The 20,468-nt window shown below is 37.0% G+C and overlaps 2 protein-coding genes across 25 annotated transcripts in view; both read left to right on the top strand.

Moving 5' to 3' along the window:
* LOC5575494 (glucose transporter type 1) overlaps positions 1-15,895 on the top strand; it is an 816,694-nt gene extending 800,799 nt beyond the window's left edge. For 23 of the 24 annotated variants that reach the window (XM_021843626.1, XM_021843625.1, XM_021843624.1 and 20 more), the window contains one exon: positions 15,772-15,895. In XM_021843626.1, the coding sequence (XP_021699318.1) occupies positions 15,772-15,884 (113 nt within the window). In that variant the 3' untranslated portion in view covers positions 15,885-15,895. The remainder of the gene's footprint in view (positions 1-15,771) is intronic. The other variant, XR_002500247.1, reaches the window with a different exon arrangement.
* Positions 15,896-16,307: 412 nt separating this feature from the next.
* Positions 16,308-18,629, top strand: LOC5578847 (serine-rich adhesin for platelets). Its single transcript, XM_021839545.1, has one exon. It carries the CDS (start codon positions 16,308-16,310, stop codon positions 18,627-18,629), a length of 2,322 nt encoding a protein of 773 aa, XP_021695237.1.
* Positions 18,630-20,468: the final 1,839 nt, after the last annotated feature.

Raw genomic sequence — 20,468 nt, 5'->3', positions numbered from 1 at the left:
ACATTGGTAGCTGAATAACAGTCTATTCAGCTAAATAGAGGCATGAACATCATTTTAGCTGAATAAGCTGTTATTCAACTATCATGGGATTTCCCCAAGAATTCTCCAAGCAATTTCCCCGATATTCCTTCAGAGATTTCTCCAGAGACTCCTCCAAAGATTCAGCAATTCTTTCCGAGACTCCTCCGAAGACTCCATTAATGATTCCTCCAGGAAAATCTTTACAAGGATTCTTCAAAATCTCTCCAAGGCTTACTCCAGTAATTCCTCCTAGAGTTACACTAGAACAATCTCTTCTAAGATTATACTTCAAATACTTCTCAAGTGATTTCTCCAGAAATTCCTTCATGGATGCCTCCAAGAAAAGTTCCAATAATTTTCCCAGGTAGATTTTAGGTTCCTCCAGTGAGGGGACGGACCTGATGTAGTGGTTAGAACACACACTTCTCACACCGAGGAGCTGGGATTGAATCCCATCCCCAAGATAGTCACTTATGACGCAATTGTTATAGTGATGACTTTCTTCGAAAGGGAAATAAAGACATTGGTCCCGAGATGAGCTAGCACAGGGCTGAAAGTTTCGTTAACGAAGATAGAAAAATAGGTTCCTCCAGAAGATACTCCGGAGATTTCTTCCAGGAAGGATTCCAGCAGGAATTCCCGTAGGTATTTCATAAAACATTACAAACTCCGCAAGAGATTCCCCCAAGAATTCTCCCAGGGATACTTCCAAAGAAATTACTACAGGAATTACTTCAAGGATGTTTTCAGCTAATGCTCCAAGGAGTCTCTCAGAAACTTGTCCAGCGATTCTTCATGGGCCACCGAAAGTTCCTCCGGGGATTCCTCTAAAAATTCTTCTAGAAATTCCTCCAGAGATTCCTCCTTGAATTTCTCTAGGGATTCCTTCAAGAATAGTTCCAGAAATTCCTTTGGGAATTGCTCCTGGAAGAACTGTTGATCGCTACCAGATTTTTTAGACCGGTTTCGATAGGGCTCCAGGAGCACCTTCTTTGATTCCTCCAGGAATTCTGCCAGAAGTTTCTCCAGGTATTATTCCAAGGATTTTTCCAGGAAGACCTCTACCGAGATTTCACATGGAGTTTCTTAAGAAGTTCTTTCATGAACTCCTCCAGTGATACCTCCATATATTACTCCTGTAAAATATTTACTGGGATTCCTCCTAGAATTTTTCCAAGGATTCCTAAATAAACTTTTCCAGGATTTTTTCCAAAGATAACTCCATGGATTCCTCCAAGGATTTCTTAAGGTAACATTGGTAGCTGAATAACAGTCTATTCAGCTGAAAAAAGACTGTGTAAACAGCATTTTATCTGAATAGGCAGATATTCAGCTACCATTGTTACTTAAGATTTCTCCAAGGATTCTCTAAGCAATTCTTCCAGATATTCTTTAATGGACTCCTCCACAGACTCCTCTAAAGATTCCTCCAGGAAAATCTCCACAGGCAGAGATTTTACATGCAGTTTCTAAAGAACTTCATTCAGGGTTGCTTCCAGTGATTCCTCCTGTAAAATATTTTCTGAGATTCCACCTGGAATCTTTTACAAGATTTTTTCCAAACATTGTCCCAGATAGCATTGGTAGCTGAATAACAGTCTATTTTGCTGAATAGAGGCTGTATAAACAGCATTTAAGCTGAATAAGCTGTTATGCAGCTACCAATGTTACTTGGGATTCTTCCAGGAATTCTTCAAGCAATTCCTCCCAATAATCTTTCAGAGATTCCTAGAGAAACTCTTCCAAATATTACTCCATGGAGATCTCTACAGGTATTCTACAAGAAATGGCAGTTAACGAATTCCTTGAAGGATTTCTCAAGAGATTCTTTCAAGAATTCTCCCAGGGATGCTTCCAAGATAATCATTACAGGAATTACCCCGAGGATATTTTCAGCTAATTTTCAAGGGATGCTCTCAGAAGAGAGTCTCTCAGTCCTCAGTCCTCAGAGTCCTCCAGGGAGTCTCTCAGAAACTGCTCCAGAGATTCCTTCCGGGTCTCCAAAAATTTCTCCGAGGATTCTTTCTAGAATACTCCTAGAAATTCCTCCAGAGATTCCCCCTTTAGTTTCTCCAGGAATTTCACCATAAATTACCCCACGAATTCCTCCAGGAGTTCCTCCAAGAATTGTTCCAGGAACTCCTTTCTCTTAGGATACTCCTGGAAGAATCCCTAAAGAGATTCCTGGAGCGATCCATAAGGGAACTTTTAGACAAAAAATCAAAAACATCCTGTACGATTTCATGAAGGAATTCCTACAAAAACACTTAGGAGAATCCCTGAAGAAATCCCTGGTTAAATCCTTGAGAGCATCCCTAGAGTAATTCTAGCAGGAGTGTCTGGAAGGATATCCGGGGAATTAAAATAAAGTTTTCAAAACGACAACAGCCTAGGAAAGTAAGTGCAGGATTTTTAATTGACCCCACCGATCAATGTCATGCTCATTTTACCAAAATTCCCCATATGATCAGATTTCTGAAAGGACCTCTAATATTCACTTTTATAGAAACAGGTAAACTACATAAACGATCTCTAAGTAATAACAGTCTGAGGAAATGAGTGCTGGAAATGAAACTAATCGCACGTATAGTCTTATGTTATAATGGGGCATTTGGGTAAAATAGGCATGATGACGATCGGTGCGGCCAGTTTCAATTCCTGTGAAAAAAAACTATCAAAAACCAAACCTAATAAAAATGGGATATTTGGATAAAATGAGCATGATAACAATTCTTTCGGCCATCAGAACTACCTTCATTCAATTCCTTAGACAATTTTACATAAGTAACAGGTTTTTTTTTATCAAAGACTACGCGTTGCATTCACAAGATACAAAATTCTTCGTCGGTTTGCTAGCTTTTTCCCACTGTGCAATGTTTGTGAGACCCAGTTAGCAATAGCGATAAACGCGCAGCTTTTTAGCCAGAGGGGCATGGGTTTGAATCCCACCGGTCTAGGATCTTTTTGGGCTGGAAATTATCTCGATTTTCAGAGCTTGAAGTATCTTCGTACCTGACAGATAAAGATGTGAATGCTAGTAACAGCTAGTAACTAACTAAAATCTAAGGTAGTCCAACTTCAAATAAATATTCCAATGAACGTCTTGGTTTGGATAACAAAGCTTATTTGAGACCTGACTTCATCACGCAACAACACATCCAAGATTGTGTACCAAAATATTATACGTATAAAATTGAAAATTAAAATGATAGAAATGTTGAATTTGAAATAGAAACAGAAATTTCTAGAATCATGAATTTTTGAACTACTGCAAAAAAAAAAACCGAGAAAATAAACGCTCAAAATCTTATTTTATTTTAAACGTGTTTTTTATAGAAAATTGATCAATAAACTACAAACGATGATCCTTCCGACAAACTATGGCACTCGAAGGCATCGCCATAATAAATGAATGCTTACTTGTCCCTATCTTTAATTTCCAAACAATATGTCAAACAAGCCAAATGCCTCCCGAAAGAGGTGCAAACATATATTCTATGATATTATCTTCAATAGTCAATTAGCAAAAAATAATCCCCATTTTAATCATAAGAGTCTTGCGGTACGCCACACATGTAAATAAGCCGCAAATGGTAATTCTTCGGTCCAAAGGTGCAAATCGAATCCCAATCAATGTGCAACACACACATACACAATAGGCCAATGATTGCCAAGAAACAAACAATCGAGAAAAAAAATAACATAATCGAAACCCACCGAAACCACAAACCTCCGACACCTGCGATGCAGAAAATACTCGCCAGGGGTCTGCACAGAGTACCGTATTTACGGGTGAAATTGATCTTTTTTCGTGGTTTCTCAACTGCAACTGGATACCCGAGCAGAAGAAAATAACTACTTTGGTATTCAGTATTGAGGTATTCCATAGCAGGAAATTTCCAATACTTACAACCTGAATGAGGTATGAATGAGTCCTGCATAAGAGGTAAAATACCTCAAATAATACCTTCTGCGTATTCTACAAATACCAAGCTGATAATTAGATCAGGTATTGTAATACCTAAATAATACGTGATGGATTTTCATATTAAAGTGATTTTTTTCAATAATAGTTCAATACCTCCAGCGAATACCAAAATTAAGTATTTTTAATTGTTTTAAACATTTTTTTTTCAAATAGCATTATAATACCAAAATGAGGTATTGACAACTAACAATACCTAATTATGGTATGATACCAAAATATGGTATGCATAAGTTATTGCGAGTTATTCTATCCTCCTCGGGTACATAATGTCATCCGCAAACAAAGATCTTTGACATCCCTGAGTTAGCTCAGGTAAGTCTGATGTAAAAATATTGTATAATATTAGTCCCAAAATGCTGCCTTGAGAAACACCAGCTCTTACAGGAAGTCTTTAAAACTTAGAGTTCTGATAATTAACCTGAAAAAACGTTAAATTATCTTCTTTTTTATTTTCGTTTTGCAGAACCTGCCAAACTCTCACACTGATACCATGATCAAACCCTGATTCATAATTGGAAGTTTAAAGATGACTGTCAATACAACACTGAACATGATTTTGGAATTTTACATTTTTCCATAGAAATACACATTCTTTAACACGTAGAATTTCACAACACATAATCCGACAATAGTTGAGACAAACAGCGTTCATTTACTACAGGTTACATTGATATTTGTGCTCTATTAGTAAAAAATCGATGGTCAATTTCACCCGAACTTACGGTACCCTATTTGATTTTCCGCAGAATAATAACAATACAACAGGCAGAATCGAGCCGACCGAACGCGTGGCTGTTTTCAGTTTTAATTATGTTCGATTTATTGCTTAAACGTAATCAAGCTGCACGGTGGGGTCAAGTGGTTGACCGCATGGAACCCCTTCTGGGAGCGTTTCCCGGCATGTGGGGCCCCAATAATGTGGAATGCTGCCAAGCTGCGGCCGCCGATTGTGAGATATGTGTAATATTAAAATAATGGCCGCTTTCGGGATGACCATATCATGAGGCGAGGCGTCCACCACCCAAAGCCTCCAAACTCCAGGCATTGTAATGAGTTTTTCCTCGTTTTCACCTTATGGGCGATCCCTTTCGTGTCGACTGTGTCAGATTATGATTAATTTTTCGGTTTGCTGTAAGTATGCACGTATCTACAACTGTTCCGCCGGAAATAGGAGCGAAAATTAAAGCTGCTGAATGAGGACTGCAGTGTTACAAGAATACAAACGACCACAGAACAGTGAACAAACACATACACATCTACAGACAGTGGTTTTCAATTCCGGTGATTTATATTAATTAAAGTATCTAATATGACTAACCACAAAAGCATGGTATAGCTCTAGAAGATTCAGCAGAATACAGAGTTTTAAAATAACAAAAATGGGTCCAATTTCACCAATTTCCTTTGAAGTTGCATGCAGTTAACGCTATTCGCTCGGTATTAGGAAATTTAGGTTTTCAATGTTACGCAACAATGAATTACTTGTACAATAACTTCAAAATGACTGCTTCTTACTGAAAAAGGTAGATTTTTTTTTTCGGAAACGTTATTCTTGACGAGACTACTAGAGATATTTTCTCGCTCAAATTTAAAATATATGAATCCAAATGTCATCTTATAATTTGAAGTAACATGTGGTTACAATTAGCAATGTGACGAAACAACTTGATATTTTTTCAAGTTTTCTGGAACAATCTCACGGTTTTTTTACAAAATGTATCGAAAATATTTATGATTCGATGACTTTCCACGGCATTAACTCGAAATTGTCAAAAATGGCGAATGTGACAAATATGCGTTATGGGCAGAACAGCTACGGATTATTTCAGGGGATAATTGAATCTCACAAAAAGTTTTTTGTTCATTCATATTCACTGTGTATGCACTAATAATTACAATGGTTTTCGCATAAGTAACCTACATGCATCATTGGTAACAAGGCGTATTATATCGCTAAATGGCCCTATTCAAAAGTTTGTCTCGAAAACTTATAAAACAAAATTCATAAATATGACTTTAGATGGTAAAATAGTTTTGGCCTACAGTCTATATAGAAACAACCCAAAGTTCTATGCAATACTTCCAAACTCTTATAATTGAGGTCTAGAAGATCTTTAGAACCAACACTGTCCTAAGCGCCAAAGTGTATGGCTTTCGAAATTCACTCTCAAACTTTTTTTATTTCAAGAGATAGCGCAACAAAATGTTCTACAATATTGAAGATTATAGAAAATATGAAAACATTGTAGAACATCATTTTTTCTATGTCTGATAGTTTTAGAGATATAGGTAACTTTAGAACTTTATTGTCAAAAATCGGGTTTTCCTCAATACTAACAAAAATATCAATTTTTCAGGCCTACTATGTTCTGAAGAGTTTTAGACACATTTCCTCTGAAGACGTCTTCTTCTTCTTTTCTGGCGTTACGTCCCCACTGGGACAGAGCCTGCTTCTCAGCTTGGTGTTCTTATGAGCACTTCCACAGTTATTAACTGAGAGCTTACTATGCCAATGACCATTTTTGCATGCGCATATCGTGTGGCAGGTACGAAGATACTCTATGCCCTGGGAAGTCGAGAAAATTTTCAACCTGAAAAGATCCTCGACCGGTGGAATTCAGACCCACGACCCTCAGCTTGGTCTTGCTGAATAGCTGCGCGTTTACCGCTACGGCTATCTGAGCCCAGATCCTATGAAGACGTCATACCTCTAAAATTTTCATATGAAAATATATAAGCGTTTTTGTAGTTTTTTCATCCACTTTTCTAAGCGTAACATGTTACTACAATAGTTCTAAATATTGGACGCAGTAGTTTCAACCCCCAACAAAAAAAAAAAGCGTAACATTTCAAACTGGCGCAAGTGAAATCAAAAACTTTTCCCGCTTCTGTATTTTAAGAAACTTTGGCGATAGTATTTTTCGATTTTCTTCAATAAATGTGATCTGAATTATCCCTTAATTTTACTTAGAAAACTTCAACTTCTTGAGATTCTAATTCATTTTCAGTCGATTCATGTGATACATTCATAAAAAATGAATCATTCTTAGCATGAACAATAAGTTCGTAGATGCCAATTTATTATTGATATACCGTAAGCACGCCATTCACCGCTCATTTAGCAGCATTTTTACATATTAATAACTTCCATTGCGAAAACTTCAGATTTGTTCAGATTTTTCTAAATAATTCAATGAGCGGTGAATGAAGCATGGGCGGTGAATGGCGTCCTTACGGTAGGTAATAATTTAACTTTACAGATAAGTTCGGCCTTTTAATTACCTTGACTTTTCATTATGGAATTGTGTTAACATTAAGTTTCATGGTAATGCTGCAAATGCGGTCCAAATTGTGGATATTGCATTTGCACGCTCCTTCGAAATGTGACATACATACCGTGTGTGCCATCTAATCCTAATAGTGCATTCGCTGCGCTTATTCTTTGTAATTCAAGGAACAAGTGCAGCGAATGAATCGGAATGATCTGATGCGAACGTGCAGTTTTATACCCTGCAAATTGTGTGACCATCCACCGTATGACGGGGAAGTGCGCAATAATTTGTACAATCACGATCATTTATCAATAAAATACTGATTCGTTAAATTCAAACAGCGTTTGATTGTCGTATACTCTGGTGATAAACTTTCCACCTTAAAAAATTACACTTTATTGTTGTAAATTTTAGTTCCTTCGGTTAGATACAACTTATATCAATACCAGCTCATAGGTTTTGAGCAAAACGGAGCCGCTTATCACACTTATATGAAGCTTCAATCAAAGCTCTCTAAAATGTGCCGTTTTTTCGAAAATATGTTTAAGTCTCCAATTACCTAGGTATGAATCAATTCTATCATTTGATATGGGCGTATACTGGAGACAAGGCCTGTGAAAAATCTCACGCCATCGTTGATGTTTAAGAAGCTTTCATCCCACAAATATTGAACTAGACGTCCGCATGATAAAATTTGAAGGTATGCTTCCAATTCCTCTCTTTTTTTTTTGTTTCTTTATTAAGGTGAATTTTAGCACATTAACATATGGCTAGTTCTTCACCCGAATTCCTCTCTGGTAAGGTGAAAGTAATAGATAAAAATGTGTACGAAACATAAATATTATTCATTACTTGTATTGTTTAATTTATTTAGGCTCAGTTTTTTGCCTTGGACATGATTTTTATCTATTGAGTGATTCCAAGCAACAGCACCAAAATTTGGTAAATTTTTTAATTCATTTTTTTCTATTGAGCTGAAACTTTGCACAGTTTTCCAGTTCCATCTAAATCGTCATTTTCCGATATCAAATCTTCAAGTTGAGTGACGACTAACTTTTCAAAAGGGTGTATGTGAAAATGGTTCAAAAATATTCAAAAAGCTGCACAGCAAAAACGGTTCGTTCGATTGTTAGACAACTAAAGCAACAAAGTTAGACAACTAAATAAAGATTCCAAAAAAAATACATACAGTAAAAAAAAATTTTTTTTTGCATTAAAAAACATCATTTTTTCACAAAAACTCAAATATCTCAAAACCCTATCGAGATACCAACGTAATTTTTTGAGGAAAAACGGTCCATTATATTAGCTATCTACCATACAAATTTGGTGATGGTAAACCAATAAACAAAAAAGTTATGACATTTCAAACATGTCACAATTTTCACATTTAGTAGAAAAAAAAATTTTTTTCAGTGTAAATTATTACGGGAACCGCAGTTTGTTGCTGATTTTATTGTTAAGGGCCTTGCGTGAATTAAACAAGTCGTTTTCATGTATTCATTAGTATTATGTATATTATATGTATAAATATTATGTATATGTATAAATATTATATGTATATGTATATATGTATAAATTAAAATGAATTAACAGATTACACGAAAATAATTTTTTTTTTACCAGGATATTTTTTTTAGAGTATGATCGATGAGTTTCTAAATGTTATATATAAACTTTAAAAGTTTTGGATTTGGGTATGCGTTATGAGATCATGAAAACATTTTATTAATACTTATTTATTTATTTATTGTTATTCAATTTTTTACAATATCGAACACTTTTGCATCATTATCAGTACAGTTCGAGTATAGTTTTGCTTTAATTTTATTTTCTGACAATGGAATGAAACAGTGAAATTTTTGAGTTCCTTGGATCGTTTTCGCGTTATTATATTGCTCGCTGAGCTCTGATGCCGTTAATTCGTACTCTTCAGTAGTAGTAAAACAAAATGATAATTTTGTTAAATCTTCTTCTTTTCTGCGATTCGCCCAATCAAATAGTTCTTTTGCAGTTTTAATTGGATGCTCACGTTCTTTGGCTAAACTTGCTCTTGTGGCCATGCGCTTTATGGTTCCTCTAATAGCATCACAAGGACCTTTGCCATGTGACGTAGCAAAGAAATGCCATTCTGCATCAATTCCGTACTTTGATTTAAATTGACATAGGCTCGAAAAATTCTTACGGTTTTTGTACTGCGATGCTGCTCCATCAGACATGAAATATATCATTCTGATTTTTTTATCCTTATCAACGCGTAAAAAGTTAATCATTTTGGCAATGAACAAATTTACAGATACTGAGTCGTGTCTTAAATCTTCGGAATTTACAATAAAACTAAAATGTTCAATTTGCGTACTTCCATTGAAATAAATAACGAATGGATGAATTGTAGCTTGTTGTACGTTCCAGTGATGGGACTGCACTTCATCTTGCAATACAAAGCTATAGTTTTCAGAAAAATCACAAATGACTAAAAATTCACCATCTTGTAATGTATTTTTCGTATTTTTTAAAAAGCGGGATTGCTCTGTTTTAATAAAGTCGTGAGGAATTAAACTTTCTAATTTCAAGCAAAAAAATGACACAAACTCATCTACAGGTTTTACAATAGTTTCTAGGTCACACCTATCCGTGGTCACCCATTGCTCAAATGATAACTGATCAATATAATTTTCTTCAAACTCAGCGAATAAAGTATTTTCCAATGATGAAGAATCTGGACAATCCGAACAAGATCGTAGATAGCAATTTGATGTTGTATTTTCACACAAAAGACTACCAGTTAACATTTTAATATCCTTTGATAAATTGATTCTTTTCAAACTATGTAAGATTAGGTTAATATTTTCGTGTGTTGTGCACACACAAACATTATGTGTTCCTGAATTGGATAGAAGCTTGGATTGCCTTGGACGAAGGCTTGCAAATGAAGAAAAACCTACCTTAATATTTTCGTTAATTTCCTTGAAGCGTGTATACGCTTCTTTCAAAGTAGTCATCATTAATCGTTTTTGGATTGCTTGACGCTTTCCATCAAAAGATACATAATCTTTTTGGCCAGGAATAGCTCTACTTACTTCATCGTCTTCAAAATATTGAATTATTTTTTCTTTTGTCTCATCTGTTAATGAAGTACTCGACCTAGCATTTTTGGTTGCAAGACAGTTATTTTTGAATTGTTTTGCCTCTTTTGCTGTATTTCTATTGGTTTTGAACTCATCAATGGCGTCTTGAATAGACCACGAGCTTGGCAGCATCGACAAAATCAATAATTTTTCTTTCCTTGTCGTGGCTAGATTCGAGAACCTTTCCTTCATATTCATAATTACCTCATCGTAGTCTGTATTTTCCACATCCTCAGGTCCTAATTTGAAGAGGTTTCTTCGTACAGCTTCGTTGATTTCACGGTATTTTTTCTCGGGATAATTGACGTAACCCATCTTCGTCAATTTAATCGGCGTCACTTTTATTCCAGCTATCCCTTCGTTGAAGCGTTCGATATTGACCTTCTGGATGCACTCATCTTCTGATTGATTTGTTGAAACAGATGTCGCTGATGGTACCGTGGCAAGACTATCTGCACTTGGTACTTCTGGTAACTCCTCAGTTGTTGTCGGTGCATCTAGTAATTCCTCAGTTGGTGTTGTTTTCGAACTTCCTGCAACCTGATCCACCGATGATGTACCGATTGCCCGTTTGTCAACGTTTAAACGGCAGGACGTACAAATGCGTAAATTTGTATTCAATGTAGACATTGGAGCATAACCAGCCGCTTTCAGTTTATCTATGGTGCTTTCGGTGAGATTTCGTAGCTTTTTCGAACACTTTTTTTCTGCAAACGGCCTGCAACAGTTGAGAAAGCGACTACTCATGTTGCTCGTTAGATTTTAATAAACAAAATCACTTTTAAGTTTTTACTGACTAGTTTGGTGTCGTTTGCTTGACTGAAGAAAAATTTTACAATTAAATCTTTTATAACCATAGTGGTAGTATATTTTTAGCTTTTTCGTGAGTATGTTCATGGTATGTACCTATCATGTTTTTGATGTTGTTGAAGTTACTCGCTTTCTCCCAAATATGATTAACAAAGTCTATTCTCTACCAAGGCGGGTCTATACCCAGGTGTAATCAGATTTTAACTTTGTGGAGAAAACCAGCGCCGAGAAAACCGACCTGCTTTACGTATACTAGATCACCTGGGTATAGACCCGCCTTGTTCTCTACGAGGTAAACTTTTTGCAGGTAAACTAGTCGTATACCTGTATAGAAAACTTTTTTTGTAGCTTTTGTCTTCAATATAAGATTTCTTAAAGGTTTCTTTTATCAAAAGGTTTCAACATTATTGAGAGAATTTTTCTTCAGTTACGTACAATAAAAAATATGACACTATCAAGACTTTAGATCACAACACTGGATCGCGTCTAACTTTCTAATAGATGCTATAATAGTTATGAATAATTAAATAAAATATCATGAAAACAACTTGTTAACCTCATGTGGTACCCTTAACAAAAAATTCAGCAACAAAGTGCGGTCCTAAAAAAATTAACAATGAAAAAAAAAATTTTTTCACAAAGTGTCAAATTTGTGGAATATTTGAAATGTCATAACTTTTTTGTTTATTGGCTTACCATCACCAAATTTTTATGGTAGATAGCTAATATAATGCACCGTTTTCCCTCAAAAAATTACGTTGGTATTCCGATAGGGTTTTGAGATATTTGAGTTTTTGTGACAAAAATGATGTTTTTTAATGCAAAAAAAATTTTTTTTTACTGTATGTATTTTTTTTGGAATCTTTATTTAGTTGTCTAACTTTGTTTCTTTAGTTGTCTAACAATCGAACGAACCGTTTTTGCTGTGCAGCTTTTTGAATATTTTTGAACCATTTTCACATACACCCTTTTGAAAAGTTAGTCGTCACTCAACTTGAAGATTTGATATCGGAAAATGACGATTAAGATGGAACTGAAAAACTGTGCAAAGTTTCAGATATTTTTGAAATGGTCGATCAGAATCGACTTGCATGCCTCCGTGGAATCCCTCTATTGCGGTAAGGTGAAAGTAATAGATAAAAATCATGTCCAAGGCAAAACACTGAGCCTAAATAAATTAAACAATATAAGTAATGAATAATATTTATGTTTCGTACACATTTTATATGTAAAAACTACCGTAAAACATGATATGACGATTTTCGCATTTTTTATGGGCCATACTTTAGTGCAAGATTCAATTGATATTGACAAGACTTCTTTAAATACAGTTAACGCTCCTTAACTTGATATTGAAGGGACCATCGAGTTAGGGAGGAGTCAAGATACAGAACACACAATTTCAAATTTTTGAAATTTTCATTATTTCGACAAAGTACATTAAAAATAGTAAATTGAATGTGAAAGATAATAAATTTTTAGTACATTTAGAAACTTGATCCTATTTTCAAAATTTTATCACCCTGAAATGACATGCCAACCTCCATTTTACTATTTTATTATGATTATAAATTATCAAATTTATGAAATTTATTAACATTTGGAGAAGATCTGAAAATTTTCATGGAAATATCGAGTTAGAGGTGAACTTGCATAGGAAATTGAAACAGATCGCATCGAGTTAGGGAACATCGAGTGTGAGAGGTATCGACTTACAAAGGGATCAAAGTATGCTGGTTGAAAGGACCGCGCGTTCCTTCGAGTTACGGTAAATATCGAGGTACAGGATATCCAGTAAGGGACAGTTAACTGTATCTCGATTATATTCGTCGAGTTTTGCTTCCATTGACGGTATTTTATGACAAAGAACGAACGTTTCTGTTATTATTGCCGATATTAATAAAAAAAATGGCAGGATAAACAACTACAAACATCTTGTTCATGCTAAGAATGATTCATCACTAATGTATGTATCACAAAATGTTCGGCTGTAATTAAATTAGAATCTCAAGAAGTTGAAAAAATCTGTTTTCTAAGTAAAATAAAGGGATAATTTAGATCACATTTATTGAAGAAATACACTTCAAGACATGCTCATTCAAGAAGCGGGAAAAGTTTTTGATTTCACTTGCGCCGTTTAAAAATGTTACGCTGGGAAAAGTGGATGAAAAAACTACAAAAACGCTTATATGAAAATTTAAGAGGTATAACGTCTTCAGAGGAAATGTGTATTTTGCTCATATCTAAAACTGCTCAGAACATAGTGGGCCTGAAAAATTGATATTTTCGTCAGTATTGAGGAAAAACCGATGTTTTACCATAAAGTTCTAAAGTGACCTATATCTCTAAAACTATCAGATATAGAAAAAAATGATGTTCTACAATGTTTTCATATTTTCTATAATCTTCAGTACTGAAGAACATTTTGAAATAAAAAAGTTTGAGAGTGAATTTCAAAAGCTATGCAATTTGGCACTTAGGACACTTTGGCATATAACGCGCCTTGACCAGACAAACAATTGTTCAGAAGACACCAAAACCCTATTTCTTATATTTTTCAAGTTATTAATTATTTCCACTTAATTTCGTTCCGTGGACCAATGTGGCTATGATTTACTAGTTTCCAACCAAAATATTACCAGAAGTTGTTTTAGCCACAGAAAGAACATCCATGCTATTATGTGTTTGTTTTTCAGTAATACCTACTGGACCAAAAGCCAGTAATTCTAGTAATGTGAGCAAGCTTACTGTATACAGATAAACATATTTAAATATCAACGTGGTGTAAACTGCAATCTATAGTAAACATACACCAAATTCATCTATTGTTACAGCATATTGTTCAATGTTCAACAAAATGTGCTTGAATGTTTGATGGTGCATGATAGAATAAATTTAAAGTGCATTCGGTTGAGAAATAAGTGATTGATCGTTGGCACTTAACTTTATTTTGATGCTCCAAATATGTGCATAAAAATAAATTTAAATTTACGACAATTTTTTATTGTGTACCATTTTTTTGTTTCTATAATTCGTAGTTGATTTGAGAAAACAATTGTCATGTACAAAGGGTACTTCATTGTTAATCTTCACTTATCAATAGTATATTTTCATATTAACCCAAACTTCTTTCTGTCCATACACGTCTAATTGAAACTCTCTATGGCTTATTCGAAAGGTAGGGAAGATGCCCAGTACCGGATAGCACCCAATACCGGTCATCGTCGAAAAATTGAGAAATCATGGTCCAATCAAGATGGTGTATTAAAAAAAGGAAGCTATTATACAGAGAGATGGTTGCTTAGAATAACACATCCTTGAAATATGCACCCTTGTCGAAAAACAGAGATATTATAAAACCGATTACAAGTGTACGTGTCGCCTTTAATTTGAACTTATTCAATAATGATTTTAAATAAGGAAAAAATATTTGAATCTCGCAAGCACAATGGAAAACCATCATGATTTGGAAGTAAGAATGTATTTTTTTATGGACAAACAACAATTCTGGTCTAGCATCTCCTACCGCCCAGCTTCAGACTGCTTGATTTATTTCATGATATTTTTGTATTTTTGCACTCGTTTCCATAGTCACATAAATAACACGACACCTTTCAAACGTCAAATAATGAACTCGTGCATTGGTCCATAGTGAACTCGTGCATCGGTCCATGATGGTAGTTCATGGTGTATTTTTGACAGTTCACGTTTTGGAGAACTCATTTTTGAGCGAGCTTATCTCAGAATTGTGCCATAGACCTAGAGGAAGATTTTCTGTATTTTTTTACAATGGAGCAATTTGCAACCAGATTCCTGAGAAAGTAACTCAGGGAATGTAGGGGTGCCGCATCACCGACGACCCACTAAAACCAGCCGATGGTGCACAGAATACGCAGACATTACTATTCGCCTCGAATGCTTGTTTACTTGGAGGCACATTATGATCAGCGTGCCAGGTGCTGCAATCTTAGAACTGATCGCAAATCATACATCAAAGTTCCTTGAAGCAATGGAAAATAGATAAATATGAAAACCACTGATCTACACAATACACTCTCAACAGTTTAAATTCTACATTGAGGATAAATGATTCAAAATCATCAACACTGGAAAGGTTTGTCTAAAGCCTGGTAAGATGCAACTTTTAAATTGGGCGTTGAATGACACGAATAAAACAGTAAATTTTCAGTTTCTTTACACTCTACACTACAAAACTCTACACAGTACTGCTACAAAACACAATCACATTAGGGTTACAAACCATTCCACTATCAAAATACTCAACTCGTTTCATAGATGTCGTTCATTGCTCAGTAGAACTTTTGTAGAATCAAATTATTCTCAAAAACATACCGAAGGTTTTTTGATGAAGCATGAATATTTACAATCGACTAGATAGCCATTATAACCATACTTTTTAAATGCATGCACAGTTGGATATGCTCGTTATTCGTCCATTCTAGAATAAACTACTCTTGAAATATATACCAAAGAAGTTCGCTTACATTTCTTTTTTTTTTAATCTTCCATTCCTTTACTTACGGATATGCAGCTGCATCCGAGCGTTGTTCCGAAAACGCAAGAAACACTCAAATGCGAACTGCTACCTGTGCGCCCCATCACCATCATCAGCAAGTACCTGTCTGCCAGAACACAGGGCCTTGACTGAAGAGCACCGCCTTGACCCCTAACTCGTTTGCCAACTCGCAATACGTCAGCATCGAGCACGACGGAGACGACGAGGAACAAACGGCCATCAACGACGGTAGAACATCATCAATCTCATCGAAGCACCACCATCATGCACCGTGCAGCGGCAGCAGCCGCAACACTACTCCGGGAACAACTCGGAAATGTGACAGCTTGAGTAGAAGCAGGACCAGTCTGCGCAGTGAAACTGCTAGCAGTTCAGGTCATAGCCATCACCATCACCATCACCGTCACCGTCGTCAAACGAGTAGCGCTAGCAGCACGAGCTGCCACGCTAGGCAAACGAGAACAGATGATGAGGAAACACCAGAAGAGGAAGCCGCTGGTACCACGGCAACCTGCACCGAAGACGAACGCCATCCGGAAAGTGCTTCGACGATGTACGTCGAGAACTGCCATTGCTCTAGAGGAAATCTGACCACTACGGACGACGACGAGGAGATTCAACAGTTCTTCGTCGTAAACCGAAGTGTGTCTCGAAGACCGTCGAACGTAAGCTGCACATCTCGTGTCAGCCACAAAAGCAATCGAAGCACTCCAAGAAGTGGCGGAAGTCGTTCTAAGCGGGCCACTCCGCTTAGTGGTGTCAGCTGTTGCTCTCACCATTCTCATCATTCGCAGCAGACTTATCGGGGTCGAGGAGGTCACGAATCACCATCATTTCTACACGATAGCGGTTCAAATGCCACCATTTCTAACTTTAACATCAATCCAGCACGATTTCAATGCAGCTACTATACTACAGCCGACGAAAGCGAAAACTCCTACTGCTCCATAAGTGGAGAAAACATACGACAGATACAGGCCCAAACGCAGATACAAACAGCACTAGAAATGAAACAAAAAGAGGATGAGAAACGGCACATGATGGGGCCAAAGTCAAGACTGCAGCCGCTACCATTGCCACCGCTACAACCAGGTGACGGTAGCGACTACAATGACAGCCAACAAGACGCTAGCATAACCGGTTCCATCCTGTCGATCATTGAGAGTACATCCAGTGATCAACCGGGTGAATCAACAACGACCAGCACTACAACATCCACCACGCAGCGACAGCTGCAACTAGTCGGCGAACGAGGGGCAAAAAACGGCAATTCGGGCAGTCAGATGATTCTTACACCGTCCAAAATAACGATTGAAAATATTGGCCAACTGTCCGAAATTGCGGCCAACGATTATGAGTTCGACGATATCGACGTTAACATTCCAGAAGTATTCCACTCTCCGTCGAGAATCAAATGGAATTTTCTAGCCGGTCTGGACGAAAACAAATCCAACAAATCCAGAATCAGTTCAATATCGAGTTTGGTAGATGCCGGAAGCAGTGGTCGCGGCCGAAGTGGAACGGAATCAGGTGGAGCAGACGTAAGCGAGACGGCTAGTGAAAGGCGTCGCGACGACAGCAGCGACAATGACTATAGCCCGAATTGTATCCAAGAACAACCGTTGCCACCAATACCAGCTGCTATTCAAAGTAGTTCATCCAGCTGTAAGATAGAAGAATTGCTCAAGAAATCATCGCCATCAGCATCGTCCGATTTCAAAACTGTTTCTATTTGGCGAGCGGAGAATGACGACGAAGCGAATGCAATAATTTTCCATCATGAGAGTGAAATAGTCGAAAACTGTTGCACAAATCATTTTTTAGACCATAGTAATTACGATATATGCACGGTAGATAACTGCGACTATCTGATCAAAACCAGTGATACACCAAAGAGTAGCCGAAAAAATAGCATGAGTAAGAGCGAAGAACGTTTGAACAACTCTGTGGCACTGTCGTGTTCCGCTGGAAACAAACTGGAACTGAAGCAAAGGAACATTTTTACTTCAACGCTATCGACCAGCACTACACCACCGAATGTGTATTCCATAATATCTCCGGATTTAAAACGATTCGAAAAGCAAACGAACCTCACGAGGAACTCGGTCAATCTCAGCCAAAACCTTTCGTCGCCATCGTCTACGTCATCTTCATCCATTTTTCTGGGCAGCTACAATCAAACCTATCGCAACATCAATCAAAACACCAGCGAAGATAAGCTGTTGAACACGTCATCATCCAGGTCCCGGTTGAACACAACTCGCTCGACGACCAGCATTAACAACAACAACACCTTGGATGTCAACGTAGACAATCGACAGCGTTTAGGAAGTTCCGTATCCCTCAACCTGCAGCAGGCTCCATTCAGTATAAGCGCTTCGTCGGCTACAGCAGCAGCTGCCTCTCAGTTCTACAACAAGTCCTACCACATCAACCTAACAGCACAGAACCGTCTATACTTCCATGCGTACTCGAATCTCGTACGGGAGCAAGAACAATGCCAGCATCATTCACCATCACCTGCGCAGTCGGATGAGCAGTCCAACGGACAACAGCCACAGCCCTGTGCCCAGTGTCAGGAGCTGTACGGTTGTCCGCTGTACTACAGTAGCAACGCAACCAATGAAGAAAGTGCCGGAGGTACAGGAGCCTTCAATGATGCCACCACTACCAGTAGCAGTGCTAGTCTAACTGGGTCCGGAAGCGGTCGGCGAGGTGCCCGCACTGGATCAGCCCGCTGGCGCCGGAACGTAAGTCACTCGCTACGCATCCACGGCTTGGTGCGGGTCGTTCGGACCAGGGCTCGCAAGTGCGCCGACTACATCCGCCAGAAGGAACAGCAAACCAACAATCGTTTTCATCGGCGAAAGTAGAGAAACAAGATCGGGAGAGTGTTGCACGAAGCGAGAGAAAGAGAGGAATGATTGTAGAAGTGCATGAGTGAGCGAATGTAGCAACCAGCGTCGACAGTGTCTGCGTTGGTATTAGTGTGAAAGCTGTTTTCGTTCAGTAGATATAAATGTGTACTATTTATAGGTTTTTCGTTAACCATTCGTCAAAAATGAATCGCCTGTTAAACGGGGGATCAAGTGATGCAAGCTCGTTTGTTTGTTTACACTTCGGGTTTGTATGAAAGACTATCAAAACACGCGTAAACCAACACACTCAAAAAGACCCGAAGCGAAACAAAGCGGTAAACTTAAGCAAAGCCTACTTTAACTAAGGAAGAAAGTAGCTAAATTAGTAGGATAATGTTTGCTAATTGTAGTGCACCTAAGCCTAATTATAAGGAGCATACGCAGTAGGACATTAAACTTAGTCTAATCAAATAACCGAATGTTGCCGTGGGTAGAAATTTCGGAAATAATGTTTGGCCAAGAGTTTCCAGACATTCTGGAGAACAGCAGCCCAACTCTTAACTTAATAGGTTAACCCCAAAGCGAACTGATCTTCCGATAGCGCGAGGAAATCGACAATTAAGAATCAGTTCGTCGAATGGAAAGATATTATACTAAGTAGTCAATACACTTAACATAAAATAATGCATAAGGAAAACACAACACGTTAGCATAGTAAATAATCGACATTAAGTTTTTTGTACACTTTTTGATATTTTATTTTACAAAAATACAAGAATATATAAAATAAGTAGCTTTGTCTTTGCACAAATTAATTAAATACTTAGGCAGTGAGCAAGAGTCTGACATGCTGGGTTCGATCCGGCTCTCTTGCTCTCTCACAAAATGAATAATTAAGATACACGTAAATATAGAATACAATACAAAAAAACGGACACTAAAACAAAATTGTAAAAAGTGATAAAGCGGTTTATTAGAGAAAAACATCTAGATATATCAAAACCAAAAATACAATTGAATCATTAATTTTTAACAAAAAAAACCTGTATAGAAAAACAAATTGAAAATTATCGAACGAAAAAATCGGATCGTTTTAAACCCTTACAGCGGAAAAGATCTCGACAGAAACAAAAAAATAACAGAATTATACTCTAAACTTGTTGAATAGTTCTTTTTTGATAAATCAACAAAAAACGAACAAACACTGCTGGAAGGAATCGATGACGGTTATGGACGATGAAATAGCATTGAAAACTCAAAAAAGCCAACCGCAAGCACTTAGATATGAAATCGTCAAACTCAAACCCACAGCCAGCATCAGTCACACTAGGGCGCAGAAGGAATTTATATAGGAACATGTCGGAGCCTACGTAAAAATAGAGAAAGATTATCATTTGATTTGAAGAAAACGAGGTTTTTGTTTGTGATTTGTTTCGAAGAGCGAAGAATTACAAAAATTTAGTTCGGTTGTGATATTAGCCTAAGTGTAGGAAATGCAGAAACTGTAAAAAAAGATTATCGGATTCGGTTTGATAAATTATACAAAAAAGCTGATTGATAAAATGGAATTGTTGTTTTATACAATACATAAAACCAAAAGAACCGAATAGTCATGAAAGCAGTAGAAATATGTGTTAAGAAGAAAGACGGTATATGTTCTGATTGCATCCGAGAACGTTTATAGTTATTTTTTTTTTTAAACAAATAATATTGATTAATGTCAAAAACTTTCAGATTTTTCGTAAGTAAATGTATTTGGAGCAAGCTTGATCCGAATTGATAACGCAATCAGCTTTGCGCAAATTGCAAAAATATTGTGTGGACAATTCTCAAACAGGCGAAACTTGTTCCATA

This window comes from Aedes aegypti, chromosome 2 (assembly GCF_002204515.2).
Source record: "Aedes aegypti strain LVP_AGWG chromosome 2, AaegL5.0 Primary Assembly, whole genome shotgun sequence".
Classification (NCBI taxonomy): domain Eukaryota; kingdom Metazoa; phylum Arthropoda; class Insecta; order Diptera; family Culicidae; genus Aedes; species Aedes aegypti.
The sequence above is the reverse complement of the archived record's forward strand: the minus strand, read 5'-3'. Positions and strand labels throughout refer to the sequence as shown.

Bases quoted from the DNA above. Each gene is read 5' to 3' on its own strand.
- LOC5578847 (XM_021839545.1), top strand. From the start codon at position 16,308: ATGTACGTCGAGAACTGCCATTGCTCTAGAGGAAATCTGACCACTACG.